This window comes from Pleurodeles waltl, chromosome 1_2, assembly GCF_031143425.1.
Source record: "Pleurodeles waltl isolate 20211129_DDA chromosome 1_2, aPleWal1.hap1.20221129, whole genome shotgun sequence".
NCBI classification, from domain to species: Eukaryota; Metazoa; Chordata; class Amphibia; order Caudata; family Salamandridae; genus Pleurodeles; species Pleurodeles waltl.
The window spans coordinates 470,518,327-470,538,735 of record NC_090437.1 but is presented as its reverse complement, the minus strand read 5'-3'; the positions used below and the strand labels follow the sequence as shown (position 1 = coordinate 470,538,735).

Below are 20,409 nucleotides of genomic sequence, written 5' to 3'. Positions count from 1 at the left end.
TTCTACGTCTGTGTGTATTCTAGGATTCTCTCACATTTTGCTCCTAGCTGACTAATCACTGTCTATTTATTAACTTTTCTCTTCTCCTTCTCCCTGTTGTCATCATTTTGGCTCATTCCTTTGCTAATCTTTGTAAAGCATTCACTGGAAGGTCAGTCCATACTTCTTTGCAAGAATTATTGATTGGATGTTGTCTCCAGGTATGAAGCAAATATTGACGTTTGCCCGAAATGACACATACTAGGTGTCCCGTGATATTCATTCTACACTCAGATGTAAAGATGGCATCACTTCTGAAGAATTGGTACCACGGGTGAACAGGTTTTTGTGTAGTTATTTAATAAGCAAGGTACTTTTCCTGCATTCTTTTATTATTTAAAAAAAACAGTGACAAACATTCCCTTACAGCATAGCTGTTGGTCACTTGGAGGATCCGCCCTCATTTTACTCCCATATGTAGCAAATAATGAACTATTATCAGATCCTGAATAGAGCCTAATGCACTTTAATGGGAAGCTCAAGTTAGTGAAACTCACAACATTGACTGGTTATGAGCCACTCTGTAGTCACGTTTATTTGGGGAGCAGTGATGTTTGCATTTTCTTTTAATACTGTGCTCCTGTATGTGTTTTTCCAAATGTTCATACTTTTCTTATTGAAACCTAATGTTGAAGCTACTAGGCACAGACCCTCCACCATCTCTCTGTCTGAGCTGCTCAGCTTTTCAAGGAGACACTGAAAGGGAGGACCAGAGAATACACTTATTGCAAGCATTCCTGCCATCACCTTATGTGTTTTTCACTTCTCCTGCAGATTTATACATCTGCCTCCTGGGATGCTGCAGAGGCGCAAGTGGCTAAATCTTGTGAGATGAAAATTAGGAATTACAATCATTTCCCTTTGTATTGTGACACTTCTTTGTTCGTTTTTAATAATTTTCCGAGTTTCCTGAGTAAAAAGTATCTGAAAAATAAATCTTGACATTTATTAAAAAAAACTGAAAATATTGAATTCAGCCAATTTTGAGATTTCATAAGATGTGTGTTTACTTTTCCTCCAGTTTTTTTTTTACTGTTTTTACTTTTTATTTTTTTATACAAGTCTACAAAAAACTTTGGCAAAACCAATAACTGGGCAGTCCCATTAGAAAGTCAAGACTGGTTGGTTTTAGCTAACGCTTGTTTTCAGTCTGATAATTTATTCAGCAGACTAGTTGGGTTCAGGAAATTATGCTAGCAGCATATCTGCAAAGGAGGACACTTTCTTGTTTAGCGAGTTATTTGTCCCAGCTTTCAGCGTCGCTGCTGGCAGGAAATTTAAACATATGGGTAACTTTAGGTTACATCGAAGGGGGCATTTTAATACGTCGGTTTTAAGTGTTCTGGGGTAGGGTACAGGCATGCTTTATTATTTCCTGCTCAGTTTTAAACATTTTCCAAACTTCAATTTGGAAGAAAGCCTCCATTGTATGTGTGCAACAGCTTTGCAGCGCAGGCTTTTCTTGTTTCTTTCTTTCCCTCTTTTGTTTTTTGTTTTGTTCCATTCAGCTACTCCATGTTTGAACTTCTGTAGTCACTTTGTGGGTGGCGGGACGGCCTGGAAGGCGTTAGGAAAGGCCAGGGTGCATTAAAGCACGCTGTGAAAACTGAGAGATCTAAAAAGTGATACGCGGGCTCACAGGAGTATCCTCAGAACGAGAAAGAACAAAAAACACAAAAGGCGGCATTCCGCTGGGTGGCCAGGCACCGGTGTCGTGGCATGAAAGGAGAGGGCACTGAGGAACGGTCGGGGGTTCACGCGCGCTTTTGGCGTGCTCTCATGTTGCCCTTTCCCGCGTCCTCTCCCTCGACAACACATCCTGCTTTGTGCTGTTGAAAAGGCCCGACCGGAGCAGCTTTGCACCGCCGCTCCGTTTGTGAACCCTTTCCAAAGTAACAGCTTGGTGTAGCGCCGGTGACTGCCATGACGTAAACTACTGCCTGCCTCCCGTTTCCCGTATCTTTCCGCCTCTTGCCGCCCTCCTTTCTCGCCCCAGTACCAGTTCACTCACTAGTGGTGCACGTTCAGACATTTTCCACAGCCTGTTCAATGCCAGTTATATTGAAAACTTTATTCTGGAGTCGTTCAAATTAACTGAACAGCCGGGAAGCAAGCCGCCCCACCTTCTCCCCTCCGACCCCCATCACCCAGAAAGCGGGGCTCTGCTAGCACGTGCTCGATAACACCAGTAGTGACGGCCTTGAAACCGTTATCTCGGCAGGCAGCGTGTCTTCCTGTCAAGCTGATGTGCCAGGCTTTCAGGAGGGGTTAGTGGTGGGTGTAGACAGCAGAGATGGAGAAGTACACTGGTCGAAATGCAAAGTGATGTCCACAGTGTGGTTGGTTACTGACCTCTGACATTCTGGATGGTGGCGATCGAATGCACGTCGTGGAGTAGAACAGCATCTGTGCTGATGCTGGGCCTTTATGAGTACCGGTACTCTCCTGGTCTAAGGAGATCTTCTGGTACTCAGGAGAAGGAAATTAAAAAGTGCAGGTACTAAGCACCATTGAGTACTGCCAGGAGCGGCTCACGGGCTTTGAAGGGGTGACACGTGCGGGGAGGGGAACTCATTTAATAAAGAGTACACTTACCTAACCTCACCACCACCACTGCGCCGCTCCTCTCCTGCAGGCACAGGCGCCCAGCCAGCCCTAGTCCTGACTCTGCTCAGAGCAGCATTAGGATTGGCTGGGAGCGCCCAGCCAGGGCGCTCCCCGGCAGACTGGGAGCCTGTGCCTGCTCTCTCCAGCCCGGCAACACAGTGTCGGGCTGGAGAGAGCGTACTGCGCATGTATGTTTGGCCAGCCCGAGAAGGCCGGCCAAACATACATGTGCAATGAGGGGGAGTGCTGTGCACTCCCCCCTCAGTGCTCGTCACAGCCTGTGGCACCTCCCCTTTTACTAAAAAACTGATAATAAACATAGTTTATTATCGTTTTAAGTAAAAGATTTGCAGCTGATGGCGGGCGGGGTCGATGCTCCTCCGCCCTAGTGGAGGAGCCGTGCCTGAGTACCGCCCCATATAAAGCTCTGGCTATGTATGATCTTCTGCTCAAGCGGCTAACTATTGTGTTTACGTACCCAACCCCAAACCTGTGGCCTTGCAGCAACAGACCAGTTCAGCAGTACCAATGATGTTACACTTTGCGGTGGGGCAGATGATTGTATGGGCAGAGCCAGGGCCTCACGGATAGTGATAGCCCATTTGTTTACTCAGGGAGCTGGCCCTGCTGTGTGGTGTCAATATCCTTCCCAGAGGCCCTTATCTCACTGTCATCTCGATTGTGTTTTAATACTGGGTGAACACTTTCAGGTGCACTAGGTACTCTTTTGGTGCTTAGTGAAAGTGCCTTGAGACCCGCACGGGTGAGTAGCGCGCTTTATAAATGTTAATGATTTGATTTCAGTTAAAGCAATGTAAATTAACTATATATTTGAAGGAGCATGCCTTTTAAAAGCCATATTCTTTCCTCGAGAGAAAATTCCTGAAATGTGTGGTTGTAAACACTTTAGACACACGGAAGTGTGTGGTCGTAGGTGCCAGGCCAAATCATATTTCTAGTGATTACAGTGCAATCGCTTTCAAGACCAAAATAGAGATGTTTTGCATTATAAGATAGGGGATTGTAGAAGTATAGAATACTTGTTTTCATCAGAGTCCCCATGTGTAAATATATTTACAAAGTTTACAGTGCTGGTCTCAGTTGTGGTAAGACAACAAGGGACACGAGTTCGTGAAAATCTCTCAATGTGTGCATTTATACACGGTCATTTCCCCCCCCCCCCCCACTAAGAAGCACTTAATTGTGCTGTAATGCAGTGACGTTTTCTCCTTTTTGCTGGAGAAGTGTCTGGTAAAACTTGATTTGTTGCGCAAAAAAATACTAATTTTTCTGACAAACACATCGGTAAAAGGCATTTTTGGGGGATTTGTTTCTACAGCAGCACGTTTGTCCACGGGTTAAATGCCACAATTGTGTGTTGGAAGGGGTGAAAGGGATAGGGGGGGGGACGTCTCGTCTACTATGATTAACCGGTGCTTTTAAATTGGGAATCCAGAGTGCCACATCCGGAGCACACCCATAAACGGACGCAGATAGGCTTCGCTCTCCTCATCTCTGCTGTACGGAAAGGATGGCTTATCTCAGTCACTGCCGCGACCTACTTCGTCCCTCCCATTACTTTTTGTAGTGATAACCACACAGCTCTGGCTCCGTTCATGACGCAGGCAGACGTGGATTAAAAAAAAACTTTCGTGAGCCCTTGCGTGCTCTTATAGAGTTCCCAGCACCCCCCCAAACTGCTATTTCCAGACCTTTCTTCGCCTCAGAAATTGACGGGGAATAAGGCGGACGCGAGAACAGCACGCCCTCCCTGGTTTTGTAGGCGACTCGCAGAGGATTTAATCACAGACTGCGATGGGATCGTTGTCTCCTGTGGACTTTACCTTCCTGCTGTAAAAATAGTTTTCCAGCGTTCCTTCACTCCTGCTGGCCTCTTCTTCGGAAGTTTTCTTAATTTAAACACAGTGATCACCAGACTCTTAACCAGGGGTACAGTTTGCTCTATTTCAGTCTGCTCTATTAATTTTTCCTGTACATTTAAAAGATGCGTGCAGGTTGTGGTGACATGCGTTTGTTTTTTAAGTTTTTTAAGACGAGGTGGTATGGAGCGGTCGGCTGTGTTCAGGCCCATCCAAAGCGAATGAAGTAGAATATCATATGCCGTTGGATTCTCTCCCCCACAATAGAGAGATCACTGTTTAAAGGTTAACGTGGATGTCTGCGAGTAACCTGAACGTTAGACAGGGGCACTGGAATTGTGCGGCATGGGAGGAGGACCAAATTATGCAGCGCGGTTGATTAAACTTTGCAGCAAGGAAAGGAAAATTGTGCGGCGTAATGCTGCTTGTTTTGTGACATTATTGCTTCATTATTTTATCATCGCTACAAATTGTAAAACTGTCTGGGAACATATTTCACTTTAGGAGTGCGAGTTTGACACTCAAATACAGATGCAATTAGAAACAATGTCAACTTCTGGGAAGGGCCTTCCGCGACGTAGGAACAAGGTTGGCCATGTTTTTATTAACTTTAGGTCCGTTCGCGCTAGAAGGAATTGGAAGCAAGTATTTTTTCGGTTAAAATTGAATATTATGCAGAGGATGATGGGTTATGTGGCAAATTCAAAAAAACATAATTATGGGGAAAACGTTGCGTTGCACAATCGCATAACTCCAGTGGCGAAGATGTTAGCTATATATATATAGAACAGGCGTGCACATTCAGAGACGATTTGAATGGTCTAGAGTCCCAGAGGCCGAGCCAATCACCATTTCGCCTGCGCATTTACTGATTCAAGAGGAGACTGGCGCGAAGGATACAAGGTCTCGAGATTAGGGCAGAGACAGTGAATGTGTGGATGCCTGGATCATGCTATCAGCCTTAGGAAGTTATCACCAAACGCTCTGCCCTTTCTCAGCCTTTTTATTAAGACTTTCTCGGTAGTCAAGCGTGAAGCGCACAGAAACCGCTGTTTTTGTTACATTTGGCGCTTTCACGTTAATTTTTAACTTGCCGCATTATTTTATCGTTTTGCTTTCTCTGTAGAATATTTGGCTCGACTTGTGTCCCTTCCTTAATCCGTTTATCCTCCGTGTGAACCTTAGTGATCTGGGAGTTTAGCTGACAGGATTGTCTCGTTTTCAACTTCCCAACTTTGTAGAGATCCGGCGGGACAATGCACGTGGGCGGAGTCGAGGAGGTGCGACTAGTTTACCTGGGAGGGCGAAGCGACAGAAAGAAGAAACGTGATTTTGGGTTTGTGCGATCACAACAGGGGCGAGCACACCGGCGTTTACGGCTCTTATTGTTTAATAGTGTCAGGGGGGCTGATTTAGACGGTGGCCTTGTTGGTTTAAGAGGTTGCATAATCGGGATTTGGGAGTTACACTTAACAAAGAGTGTAATACGGAGCGGCTTCCCCAGCCCACTCCACCTAGGCCGCAAACAGTGCTTTAATTGGGCCGGAACTCACCAGTACTCTCTACCGGCGCTTCTCATTTCCCTCCCTTTGAGTACCTGCAACACTCCTTGCCCAAGGAGAGTACTGGTACCCATGTAGCTGGAGCAGGAGCTGAAACAGGGGTGGAGGGAGAGGATTCTTATGATGGGGCTGTCAGAGCAAATGCTGTCTGTGCTACTCTCTGAGGACTGAATGCAGCATACTTCGCCCCGAGTGAGCCACAGGCAAATTATTCATTGGAGTCTTATTTTCATAATGAAAGTGCGGCTTCCTTATAAGGACGTTGCAGGCTCCGCATCACTCTAAGACACAGCACAGGGACCAGCCGCACTGTATTTGTAACATAGGGTGTTCTGCCTTCAATGTCAGTCCACACAGAACAAAACAAGCATTTACAATGCAACGGGTCTCGCGTTTGCTCATGTTAGAGCTGATAGCGTTGTAAACTCCTAATCCAACTTTTCATCTATCGGCAAAAGTGCATTTATGTACGTAACCCAAAAAAGTGCAATTAACTATTTAAAGCGCTCGACTTCTGCCAAGCGAAATCGCGCTAGTAAATTAGAGAAAAAGAAGTCCACGAGCCAGACAGAAAACAGCGAGCCTCGCATGTTTTCTGTACTTGGTCGATGCGCTCGAGGAGGGCTAGCCACCGGAAAAGGCATGACGTATGCATGCCTTCGACTAATGAAAACAAGCAGATTTTAGTAGGCAAGCCCACGAACCAATGAAAAACACTGACGTGACGTCGGCAGGGCTCTGAGCCCTCTTCTAAACCCTAAAGCGTCTCGCTGCGATACGCATGCGCGAGCCCATGCAACGCAGGCTCGACCCTAAAAAGAAGAAAGGTAATACGTGGTTAGTTGACGATAGCTTGTGTGTCCATGTGCTGAACACTGTGTATTGCTGTTGATGGCCATTGTCTTCAGGACCAGCGTAAACAGACCAGACATCCTGGTTCCTAAACCCTTGAGAGGAGACTGTAGAGAGGCAAGGGGTTAACTCCGGATCATCGGGCAGTGCAGCCCATCCGCAGACAGGAAAAAGCTGGGTATGGAACCCGCCAACCTCCAAGGGCAGCGCTGACGCTTGGCACATCTACAGGAGCGCCACATCATGAGAGGGCACAACCAGAGCCCATGCACCACCCTGCACGTCTCACTTCTGAGCCTGCCTCTGCCACCTTAAGAGTGCCATTCCTGTTGATAGCCCCCTCGCCCTCAACATGTGCCTGGCTCAGCATGGCCAGCCATCCCACAATTTGCAGGCCTGTCTGCAATCAGGGCTCCTGTCCTACTGCTCGCACAGAGGCACTCTGAGATGCCAATTGTCCAGCATTTTGGTTCGCCCTAGGAGCCACGCAGCTCATCTTTTAGCCCTTTATGAGTCGTGAAAGAGGTGATTGTGGTTGTTGTGAGGAGGTGCAGCTCAGGAGGGGTTCTGCACGGTACATCTTTAGGAGCACATTTACTTGTTGAGTTTGACCTGATTATAAAGGCCTGAATGTGCTGATGAATACTATGCTGGGCTCATATCCTGGGAATGGATCATTTTTTATTATTTCTTCCAGTAAAACTGTTTCAAAGGGCAGGCATATTGACAGCTCAGTGGACAGAGTTTCATGCAGAGTAGAACTGGCCAGGATCAAACAGTTATGTAGCAGACTTTACAAAACAGCACTATGCTACTTGCTGCAAAGGGTGTACATTTACCAGCATATTGTCCAAATGCAAGTTTAACTGGATCAATTAAATACATGTGGAAAATATGCTAGCTTCGGGTTAATCATTTAATAAAACTCAAAATTGATATCAATAAATACAGATAAAAACAGCAAAACAGATATGGATAATTACAGACGGAAATGTCTAAGAAATAAGTACCATAAAACCGCGAGCCCTAGTTGTATGCTTGTTGCAATGTTAAATATGTCTAATAAACATGATAAAAAATCTGACCTAATGAATTTGGGTACAGGATTAGCCCGATGCTGGACTCTGATTACTGGATACGCCACCAGCATTTTGGAAGAGCGCCCCCCCAACATGGGGGGAGCGCGGCCCCTTAGGGATCGGGGATGATGGGGCCGAGCCTCGCACTAGTTGTGCGCAGGCTGGCCATGGGCTTCCGCTCGCGCGTCTTGCGAGACGCGCGAGCGGAAGTTCGACGCTGGGAGAGCGTCGGTGGTCGAGGCAGTGCTGGACCGGTTTGGGCCGCCGCACACTGGTGGGGGGGGGCATAAAAGCACCCCCCCAGAAGGCTCGGCCTTCTTACTTCGTGCGCGGCGGCCCTGGGACAGGCAGACCCGCTCCTAGCAAAAACAGATATCGAAGCAGCTTTCCGGCTTTTGCCAGTTCACCCTGAAGATTACCATTTTTTGGGATTCCAATTTGATGGGGAGTATTTTTATGACAAATGTATGCCCATGGGATGCAGTGTGTCCTGCAGTTATTTCGAACAGTTCAGTTCTGCTTTGCAATGGATTTTCACCAGGCGTACAAGTCATGCGAATGTTATACATTATTTGGATGATTTCCTAGTGTTGGGCCCTCCTGAGTCAAACAAATGCCTTTGGGCCCTGCAGTCTTTGACAACCATGTTCAGGGAATTCGGGGTCCCAATAGCCCAGGAAAAAACAGAAGGCCCCTCCACTTGCATCACTTTCCTGGGCATAGAAATTGACACCATAGCGGGGGAGTGTCGCCTCCCTCTGGACAAGCTTCAAGTTTTTAAGGGGTCCATCAGAACTGTCTTATCCCATTCCAAGGTCACCCTGCACCAATTGCAAGTCCTGGTGGGTCAATTAAATTTCGCCCTGAGGATCATTCCCATGGCCCGCCCCTTTTCCAGATCCATAGCTAGGTCTATGGCAGGGTTGAACGAGAAACACCATCACACCAGGCTGTCTGCTGAAGTAAGGGATGATTTGAGAGTGTGGGAAGCATTCCTTCAAGACTTTAACGGGGCGGTGATCTGGCCTCTTCCCCCTGCCGACAGCCCTTCTCTTGGCCTATTTACAGACGCGGCAGGCAGTGTGGGCTTTGGGGCTATACTTGGTTCTGCATGGTGCCGGGCAGATTGGCCAACTGGTTGGGTAGAGTTGGGGCTCACCAAAAATATAGCATTCTTGGAATTATTTCCCATCATTGTAGCGGTTTCTGTTTGGGAGGACACTTTGAGAAACAAAACAGTAGTATTTTGGTCAGATAACATGGCAGTCGTGGAGTCAATCAATAGACAAAAAGCTAGCTGCAGATGGGTGCTGAGACTACTTAAGTATCTGGTGCTGCAATGTTTGAAACTCAACATCACCTTCCGGGCGAAACATGTTCCTGGGGTAAATAACAATGCAGCTGATGCCTTGTCTCGATCATTAATGCAGGATTTTCAGAGGTTCCACCCACAGGCGTCGGAGAGGATGACAGAGTTTCCAACATCACTGTGGAAGATTGGTGTCCCGCGCTGTCAGCCCTAGTAGGGGCTTCTTTGGCGACACGAACAAAGGGGGCATATGAAAGGGCCTTCTTGAATTATAGACTGTTTTTTAAATCAGTGAACTCCTCAGATTGGTTTTCATCCGAAGCAATCTGTGCTTTTTTGCAACATTTAAAAAACAATGGAAAGCCGGTTTCGTGCGCCAAGGCCAACTTGGCAGCCATCCGTTTTTTCGGCAAGCTAGGAGGGCAAGACGCGAAACTCAATGCCTTTATTATTAAGCAGGCACTGGTGGGGTGGTCAAGAGCGGAGGGCCCCAAAGTAGACTCCAGGCGGCCTATAACCCCCCAGGTATTAGAGAAATTGCTGGGTGCAGTTGCTGTAGTTTCTTCCTCCCCTTTTGAGACTGCCTTATTCACATCAGCTTTTTCAGTGGCCTTCTATGGGGCCTTCCGTATTGGGGAAATGTTAGGTACTTCCAAGAACGACCATGCAGGGGGTCTCCAATGGCCAGATGTAATAATCAATAATAACTCCGCCACCATACTGCTGCGCAAATCAAAGACTGATCAGATAGGAAAAGGGGCGAGGATTGCTCTTCGGGCAGCGCAGGGGTCTCTTATCAGTCCGGTTGCCAACCTGGATGCTTACCTAAAGGTGCGCCCTTTAGAAAAATCAACAGCGTTATTCATACACGCAAATGGGGACTGTTTGTCGCGCTACCAATTTACAGAGGTAATGAAAATATCATTAAAGGCAGCAGGCATAGAGCCTCTAGGTTACTCTCCTCACTCGTTCAGGATTGGCGCGGCTACGTTAGCTGCGGGGGCAGGCTTGCCCATCTCTGAAGTCAAGGCCATTGGCAGATGGTCGTCTAACTGTTATAAGCGTTACGTTAGGCCAGAGCTGGTCTAATTTGGATTGTTTGTGTATCTTAACATTCTGTATCATTCCTCACACAATTTTCCCTTTATTGCAGTTGATGGCTCCGCGTGTGGTTTGGGTACTGGGGCATTCATTCGTTCGTCGGGCGGCGTACCGGTTGCAGAAGCTCCGTAAACCGAATCCGGCGACAAACTTAGACATGGCCTTCAGGTGGTGCGGGGTTGGCGGCAAAGGAATTAAACAGCTACAGCAGCTGGTTGATTTGGCTCGCGGATGTGCAGGGCTCCAATCCCCGGACCTCATCATCATTCACCTTGGGGGCAATGACCTGGTACATCTGGGGCGAAAAGCCCTCAGAGAGGCAATATTCCTAGAAATAACAAAGCTTGCTAAGCAATTTCCTAATGCAGCCATCGCCTGGTCTCACATGGTGCCACGGAAAAGATGGGGCCCAGGAATCAAACCAAGAACAATCAATGTGTCAGTTAGGCGGCTTAACGCGGAGATGTCAAAGCTTTGCCCTGGTCCAGGCCGTTTGTGGAACATCCCACATAGACAATTGAAAGGACCTGAAATGTTTCATAGGGATTTGGTTCATTTATCTGATGCAGGTACTGACCAATTCATGGCAGATATGTGGTTTTTCGCTAAGTGTTTGTATTCTGGTGGGGAGGGCGTAGGACCCTGGGACCCTGGTCGCCCTCGTGGCGCAGAAAGAGAGAATAAAGTAACCGGAAGCAACAGAGGGGACCCCAAGGGTGGGGCCCCGGTATAACAACAGAGATAGGATCCTGAAGTCCTGGACCAACCTGCGGATGGACACACCTGTTTGGGGGTAGGGAGCCCAGATCACTGGGGTGGTCACGGGGCTCATGCCCTGGGCCGCCCTGGTACACCCCTTGGTTGAGTGGTGTTTGGAGAGGGGGGCGGAACCCTGAACAAGGGGGCAAGGAACAGAGGAAGCAGGGATACCGCCCCCCCCTAAGGATACAGGTGACGATCAGTCCCTGTGTGGTCCAAAGGAGGTTCAGGACAGGAAGGGATCCTGTCAAAATCTATGGTTACAAAGTAGCGTCTATAACAGTTTATATATATTAAAGTTTGCAGTGAAATGTTTTAGTTGAGTAATGTGCATATGATGACTTGCATAAATTGTGTTTATGAATGTTTATGAAAGTATATTTGAAAATAAATACTTCTTCCAACAAACAAAACTGTCTTGTCGGTTGGTGTATGACCGGTGTTGGGGTGAGGCCCCTATGGCGGCCTCTGAGTCCTATGTCCATATGGAAGTTAAATCTTAAAGGCCTGAAATAAATGTTAATTCTAGAAAATAAACAGTTCATAGTCATTGATGGATGAAATGTATACAGACATCAAACACTAGCTCCAAAACGTAGTTATTGTAGGTTTCCTGCTAAAAAAATTGTCTGCCTTTTCAAATCAAGCTTGTCATATCAGATGGTGTATGTTTGCATTCATCACTGTAACTTGAGTGCATGTTGTCATGTGTGATGTGCTGCCTGTAAGTGATCTGTGTAGAGTAATTTGACATAATGTGTTCCCTTTGGTAATTCTTAAATGATCAGGATTTGTTCTTGCTTTATCTTTTGGTCGATGTAGGCTACAGCCATGAGTGAACAAGAGTGCTACTACAATGAAACAATAACCTTCTTCTACAACCGGAGTGGGAAGTATCTAGCTACGGAATGGAACACTGTGAGCAAACTTGTGATGGGACTGGGAATCACTGTTTGTATCTTCATCATGCTGGCGAACTTTCTGGTCATGGTGGCGATCTACGTCAACCGCCGTTTCCATTTTCCTATTTATTACCTTATGGCTAATTTGGCAGCTGCAGACTTCTTTGCCGGGCTGGCTTACTTTTACCTGATGTTCAACACAGGACCGAACACAAGAAGGTTGACTGTCAGCACATGGCTGCTCCGCCAGGGACTCATTGACACTAGCCTGACGGCATCTGTTGCAAACTTGCTCGCCATTGCTATTGAGAGACACATTACGGTCTTCCGTATGCAGCTACATACGAGGATGAGCAATCGGCGTGTGGTGGTGGTCATTGTTGTCATTTGGACTATGGCTATTGTGATGGGGGCAATACCCAGCGTGGGCTGGAACTGCATCTGCGACCTCGAGCACTGCTCTAACATGGCTCCGCTCTACAGTGACTCTTACTTGGTCTTCTGGGCCGTTTTCAATTTGGTCACTTTCGTAGTTATGGTGGTCCTATATGCTCACATCTTTGTCTACGTCCGGCAGAGGACTATGAGGATGTCCAGGCATAGTTCAGGTCCCCGCAGGAATCGTGACACCATGATGAGTCTTCTGAAGACTGTTGCAATCGTGCTTGGTGAGTATGCTTTCAGTTACCATATCCATCATCCTAACTGCTTGCACATTGTCTTTATTTTTATTTTCTTTATTTTTTTTTTGCTTAATGATGTTAGTCCTTTGCCACAAATCTATCGGAATCTCCATTTTGCCCACAAAAATGGTTTCAAAGTTATGGCTGATTCTTATGGCTTGCCTCATAATGTTACTTTTTTAGCAACATGGGGGGGAGGGGATATTGAAGTCTCAGCCAGAAAGTGAAGCGATAACTCACTCCGTTTTTGAGCTCTTATTAACTAGAAATATACTTCTTGGTTCAAAACACAACATGAAGCCCTTTGTTAACTAGGTCCACCTTGTAGCCCCTTATCTGAGGTCACTGGTTGGACGATCCACTTTCCAGTCTTTCCCGTGTATATGAAACAACTGGTAGAAGTGCTAGACTTTCTGCAGTGTTCGAAGGCATAACATTGAACATTTTAAGTTAAGAATTGTGCGTTGTAAAATCACATACAAATTGATTTTAGAATACAAGTTTCATCAGTGTCCCCCTCTGGCTTTTCTCCATATCCCCACTGTGTTTATTGTACTGGCAGAAACCTCATGTACCACTGCTTCCTTGCACCCGGTTTCTTCTAGAACAGGCTTCTCAAACGAGTAGCTCATGAGTTACTGGTAGCTCTCTAGCTCCATGTGTGTAGCTGTCCTCTGTGCACCCCAGCCTAGTATATTAAAAACATTTGGTAAGTTGAATTTATAGAAGTATACCAAAAATTAATAGTATGTATTAGAGATAAAAATGTAAGTATTTTCAGAACTCATAACATGATGTTTGGAGAAAACGATTGAATTTTCAAAATAAATTTAAAGCTGTTATTTGAGTGATAAATCATACAACACTGAGGAGGCTTATTACATATATTAGTCCCCTGGTGTCAGGGACTTTGCAGTTATGGTTTTTATGTATTACCTGCATAGAGACATTCCCGGTTTATGTGACAATTGCTGGCAATCTTCCACATTTTTGTTATTTGTCACTTTTGGCTAAAAAATTGAAAGCAAGCAGTTACTTTTCCATTCCTTGTCTCTTTAGCTTGGTACTTTTCTGAAAGCATTCTTTGTAACATGCACAGACGGGGCATTCCTGTCACTGGTATGATGAAGGTGCAGCGGGCCCCACTCCATCCTGATTATGACCATATTTATCACCCAGAAGAGCTGAAGGAGGGTCCAGTGTTCTTTGCTATGGTACCAGCCCTTCAGCGAACCTCACAAAAGGAAAAAAGTATTCTGTGCATAGTGTTGCCAATGGCATATGGTCATCAATCCAGTCATTGTTTCTGATAGGCATCTCCGGCAAAAGTTGGGCCTCTGCTGGTCATCTTTGACCTAGGTCGGAGATCCATAGCACCTGTCGATGATGTGTACGGAAGTGAAATATTAATATATGAAATGACAGGCTGATATTTGGGGGCCAAACATGTCTGTTTACTCAGGATCCCTGTGGTACAACTGAACTGGCCCAGTCCAGGCCATAATATTGGGTGACTGCAGAAAGAATTGTTTGGAGACACGATATAGAGCAGTGGTAGTGAGGGGTGTAGGAGAAACGTGAGGTGCATGAATACCCATTCGCTTACCACAGGAGTGTCTCGAGAGGGCTAAATACGAAGTGAGAAGTGTTGGTTGAAATGGTGGCAAGCGCTACTCAAGGTCTCTTAGCATGCATGTCATAACACAAAGAAAACGAGCAGGGGCTTGAGGAAATAAGAGGCGTGATTACGAAGTTGAACCCCGTGAAAGTTCTGTGATTTATGCATATCAAAAACTGACACGCAGTGAGGGTTTGGGCAAAAACTGGAGTTTAGCAGAAAAAAAAATTGTTTTTTGGGGCGCGAGACTATTAAAGAGTGCAATTGTGACTGGACAAGCAGAAACGTGCAAGAGTCGCTCAGTGCTGGATTGGATGCTGTAGGTTAAACGTAATTCGCCTGTGGAATGTTCCAGAACAACTGGCCTGGAAGAATGGACAATTTCTGACGGTTGGCATGTTGGCCTCCGGAGTACCGAAAACAACAAACTTTGACAAAACCTTAGTTATTTTCCAGACACATCTGCCGCTGCTAAGCAGAAAAGTCCCACAATAGCACGTTGTGTCCATCCCGCTGGGCGCGCAGTCCTGCCCTCAGTGCCGCTTTCCACCGAGATCGCTCTTCAGAGGTCTTTGTTGTCCGAGCTGGATGCAAACAAAAGAAAAGTGTATCATGAGAAGAGGGATTGTTCAGACAAAAGCGGAGATGTTTTGGAAGCTAGCTCGCGAGGTCGGAGCTGGTCCACTGCGTCATCAGAGAGAGCTGCCAGCAGGGCGCTGAACACCGAGTGAGTGACGACTGAATATATTTTAGCCCTCATTCCATTGAGTTGTTTTTCCTACGCTGAAATGATACACAAAGAAGAAAGTGATTTCACGAAGATGGTCTGACTCCCTGATGTCAACCAGACAGCCCTTTGCCCACCTGTATTGACCCCATGTGACTGGACATTATAGTTTTAAAGCAGAAAACGTATAACTATAAAACTACTAGAAGTTAATGTTGACAACTGTGTTACTTGATTGATTTAATTAACAAGTTGGAGACAGCCTTGTTTGATTTACGGCCAATCTACCGATACACATTTTATAGCGCACTGTTGTTTCCGTTGAATATGAACAAAACGTACACTTGTTTGAAATGCATATTTTATAAAATGTATCTGTGTACAAGCCACTCACTTCCTGTCAGTCTGTTTCCGTAGTCTCGTTCGCACTTCCTAAATACACTTTTCTCTCTTCTCTATATCCTCTATGGACTAGGCTTGTTCCAGATCTCCCTTTCTGTTTCCTGGACTCTTTCATGTTCGAAGCGCCATTTATCCGGAATTGGTCGGCAATAGCTTCTTTCCGGTCCAGCGTTTGAGACCATCTTGGTGTGGTTTCCGTTCTTGCGTTGTTTTGTCAGTATTTGGTGTCATGTAGTGTCCAGTGTCAGTGTGCATCTCGTCCAGGAGTACATCCCGGATAGACATTTGTTGTTGCTGAGTTATGCGCTCATATAGAGGGGTAAAGGTGGACATAGATTAGAAATATAATCACTATGGAGGATAAGGTGTGTCCTCTCAGTAGCATATTCTCAACACTGGGATGCCATGAACACCTCTGGCCCGCCTGCAAAAGTACTCTGGGGGATCAGCAGACATTTGCCCCTGTGCAGATGCATGTGTAGCATCTTCTGTATGAAACATTGGGTGGGTGCCCATTTCTTATCTGCACAATGTGAACTGAGTTTTCATTCATGTGAATTGGGGCTTTGCGCAGGCTGATGAGTTAGCTCCTTTACCCATGCATCAGCACCATGCTACCGACACAGGCACATGGATAAACAAGCTGCCTGTGGAACACTTACTGTGCACAGTTACTTCTACTTGTGAGGCTACCCTTTTGAAGGATGGGGGCTCCAAACCCCCGATCCAAATGCAGAATGGGTCTGCAGTCAATGGAAGATGTAGAGGTTATTTGAATACCCATTTCCTCTTTCACCACTGCATTGAAGAAGGGAGCTATTTGATAATAATGGTGACTGACAAAGTGCATACATTTTTTGTACTCTAGCACCAAAATATGAAAAATTGTTCCCATCTGATTGGGTATTTCCAAAATGTGGTTATCCCATTTTAATTGCACTCAGGTTTCTGTGTAAGTATGTGCCCTATAAAATGTTACTGTTTATTGAACAGTGCGGCTTTTAGGTTTTTCAGTTCTCACCTACCAGACAGCTTTTAGCTTTCTGTAGGCAAAAGCCTATTGTGGACTTACCAAAAATTTACAGTGGGCTTGGAGTCCATTCATGGCTAACTATTGGTTGACTTTCTTGTCACTTTTGTTTTGCTGACTTATTCAATGGCTTTCCCTTCTCCGTTTGCCTTTGTCTCTCCCTTGGAGCATAGACTCTTTCCAATCCCTTTGGTTGGCATACTTGTGTCCTCCCACTGTTCAAATTTAAGGTGCTACTTTTTTCTTTATTATTCGGCAGCCCACAAGGAATTATGTACTCTAGCTCTCTTCCCTTGTGAGCAGCGTCACCCCTTCAAAATCCCTCAATATATGTTGCTCCTTCGATGTGTTGCTGTACACCCCTTCCAGCTTCTCTGTAAAAGAGCAGCAAATATATTTTTGCTGAGGTATGGCTGAAGAGCAGACTTAAGGGGTTGTTTTTGTTTTTTGCCTTCATTCCATATATTCCATGAAAGCACAAACTGTGGCACACAAAAGCTTTTATTGTGATTTAGAAAGGGCTGTTGGCTGTACTCATTTTATTGTGCATCTGAGGCAGAAGGTGTACTTAGCATGACACTTCTGGAAGCCCACAAATCTGTGCTCTGGGCTACTGTTGATGAGCAAATTGCTGAATGATGTGTAGAGAAATTTAGGCCTTGGCAAACATTTCCTTTTACCTTCCAACAGCTCTTATTCTTTTTAAATTTTATTCAGAATTTCCTTAGTAAAGAGTATTTGAAAAATAAACTGTGAAAGATTACATTCAATGTACGGTTTTGAGCTACTATAAGAAATGTTTGCTTTTCCTCCCTTATTTTGAAATGTTTTTCTTTTACACTTATTAAACAATACTTTACAGACAAACCAATGCAAAGCCAACACCAACATTTCAGTAAAAACCAAGGAAAAGCCAACATTTCAGCACTCCCATGGTAAAGGGGACACTTATTTCCTTTGACAATGCTTGTTTCTTTTTCCTTGAACACTCCGTGAGAGTGCATGTGTTTTGTAGTTCTGCTTCGAGTGCTACTTTACCATATTGCTTCCTCTTACGCCCCTCCCCTCCACCCAAGTTTTCAGTCTTGCTCTCCACCCCACTCACACAGCAACAAGTATACTGGGGTATGATAAACTTCAGTGTTTTTTTGTTTGTCTTCTACATTCCACATATTACATAAATGGACAGGCGTTGGCACACAAATGGTTTTATGTTTGCTGCACCCAGCTGACATTTAAAACTGAAGGTGCTCTTAGCATTTTCCTGTAGGCCAATAAATATGCAGCGTGGCTACTGCAGGGGATCAAATGTCTGGAGCATGTTTGTTTTAAGTCTTGTAGAAATTAAATAAGGCCTTGATGAGCACTTTCCTTTGACTTCCTAGACTTTTTTTTTTTTTTTTATTATGTTGAGAGTTTCCGGAGTGAACAGTATTTAAAAAATAAACAGACCATTTATAAAGGGTTAAACATTTTGAAAATCAATGTGCAGTTGTAAAATGCAGTTGTGTATTTTTCCTCCAGTATTTTTATTTTTTTTGTAAACAATGTTTTACAAACAAGCTTTGTTGAAGACAATAGCCCGACACTCACATTATAGAAGTAAGACCTATTAGCTTTGCCAGTGTTTATTGATAGTTCTCATCAAAGACGCCTTGGTTAGATCAGCCCTTGCTCTTAGGTAAATTAATTAGTGGTAATCTTCATCACTCAGATTTTTCCTTCCTCATCCCAGCACTAATGTAGTGAAGAGGAAGATCCACCTCCATTAAACTGGCATCCTATATTAAAAAATAAATACATTTTGAAACCTGTAATTTGAAGGTTACCTGGAAGTCCTGTGTACAATGTCTGTCATAAAGGGAATTGGTCCACCAGTGTGTATTAACAATGCCAGGCCATACTCCAAAGATCGCAGGCGAAGCCCCTACAGTGTGGAAGGATAGATCCTAAGTACTGGGTCAAGGATGGGAAAATCAGAATAATGAAGATAACCATTATGCAATTGAGCTATTGCCCTTGATTCCATTCTTTATGCAGTGAGAATATTCCTAAGTAGCATGCGTTCGCCACCACCACCGGACTGTGGACAAAGACACACCAAAAGGAGTAATTCAACACCACACAGTTTAAGGCATTATCTACACCAGTATAACCAACTCAAACCACCATAAGCCTCAATACCACCAGACGGATACAATTAGCAAAAGCAGGCTTGAAGTCACAGGCCACATCCAATTTGTAATTAATGGGAAATTAAAGTAGTGGGAGCTGCCCAAGTAGCAGCCTGGTGGATATGAAACATAAAAGTGGCCCATACTCCACTCAGGAGGTAGTTATGCCTCTAGTGGAGCGCTCCAGAATTTGACTTGGAAGTGCTACTTGACTAAGCCAGAGATATCACTGTCTCAACCCATTGGTACTGGATTGTGGTGGAGGATATGAAAGTCCTAATTGCTACACAATAGTTAGTGTACAAGTTGTCTCACAATGCAGATACTCTGTAGGCCTGCAGAGACCAGCTTTCACTGCCCATGTGACATCAAGTAAGTGCTGTCTGGCCTCAGCCTCTAAAGATAATTTGAAACAAACAGTGGAAGGATAAGAAATTTGTCGTAGTGAAAGTCTGTGTCAGTCTTTGCAGCGTGGAGAGAACACAAACCCAACACAAATCTAAAAGTTGAAAGGCTGGCACCAATATGAGCGCAATTCAGGTGCCTACGTACTGTGATAATGGCCACTAAATATAAGTCAATAATGGAAAGGTTGCTGGGATCTCCTCTAAGGTTCAGTTGGATGGTCCTTGAAGGATAGGTTTGAAAGAGTGCAGTCCAATGCAGGAATTGGGCCCTAACTTGAGGCCTTAACAAATTAAACCCTGCACCCTTGTATAAAGGATTGACCATGAGTAATAGAAGGAAAATAGGGGAACCTACCTGAACCTCCTGGGCAAACTCCTGGAAACAGATGCATCCCGCATGCGGGCCCAAGAAATGCCTCCACCATCATTATGGCCATGTCAGTAGGATATGAGAGATTGGAGTGAAAGTAAGAGTTGAGTGGTAATTAAAAGAAAGATTATTGTAAGGTACCTGTCTAAGGGAAGGAGAGCCTCTTTCTTATTGTTTAAGGACTTGGACACTAAAGGGGTTGAGGAGCATGAGCAACATGCAAGCGGGCACGTTCAGTTACCAGAAGAACAGCCAACTGGGCTTTTCATCCTTTTAGTTTGACGAAATAAATAGCATTGACTTGGGTAAAGGCAGCACCTGTTATTGCCGTGCAAAGACATAACAAACACGTGGCATCAAGTGCGCTGTAAAACAAAACAGCTACGGGTATGTGGGGGTGCCCATTCCAAATAATATATTTCAAATACTAATGTTAAGTTCACGTTTTATGGTGTGGTAACTGCAGTCAGCCTAGTTAAGATCAGAAAGAGAGGCAGGAAATTCATTAACCAATATTCGACTACTTCCGGAAATGGTAGACACTATTCTGTGGGAAACCACATTTGAAAGAAGTATTTGACATCGAAATTTGTCTGTGGGTTGTCATGGATACGGCGGGTAGCCTTTTTTGTTGATGAAAAAGTTCTGCCATTGGATTTTAAAAGGAAACTCTGTTAAATGCGTTTTGTACATTATTTGATGCATTTGACCACAGGCTTTTTGCACTTTTTTGTTTCTCAGACTAGCGCCAAGTTTACCAGCTGAGAAATAATTTTCGAAATCCATTCTACGAACCTCATTTTGTTCAGTCTTGAGTCATCCTGGAATTTAATTTTAGAACACGTGTAGCAATCAACCACCGATTTAGTCATTAGATTTCGCACACTTAGAAATTGCTTTCTCTTTTA

At 44.9% G+C, this 20,409-nt stretch overlaps 1 protein-coding gene across 1 annotated transcript in view; it reads left to right on the top strand.

Annotated features, from left to right (window-relative positions):
• The window catches only part of LPAR1 (lysophosphatidic acid receptor 1), a 214,141-nt gene that overhangs the window by 122,347 nt on the left and 71,385 nt on the right, over positions 1 to 20,409 (top strand). Inside the window, exon 3 of the mRNA XM_069240945.1 lies at positions 12,011 to 12,758. Coding sequence (XP_069097046.1) covers positions 12,011 to 12,758 — 748 coding nt within the window. The remainder of the gene's footprint in view (positions 1 to 12,010; positions 12,759 to 20,409) is intronic.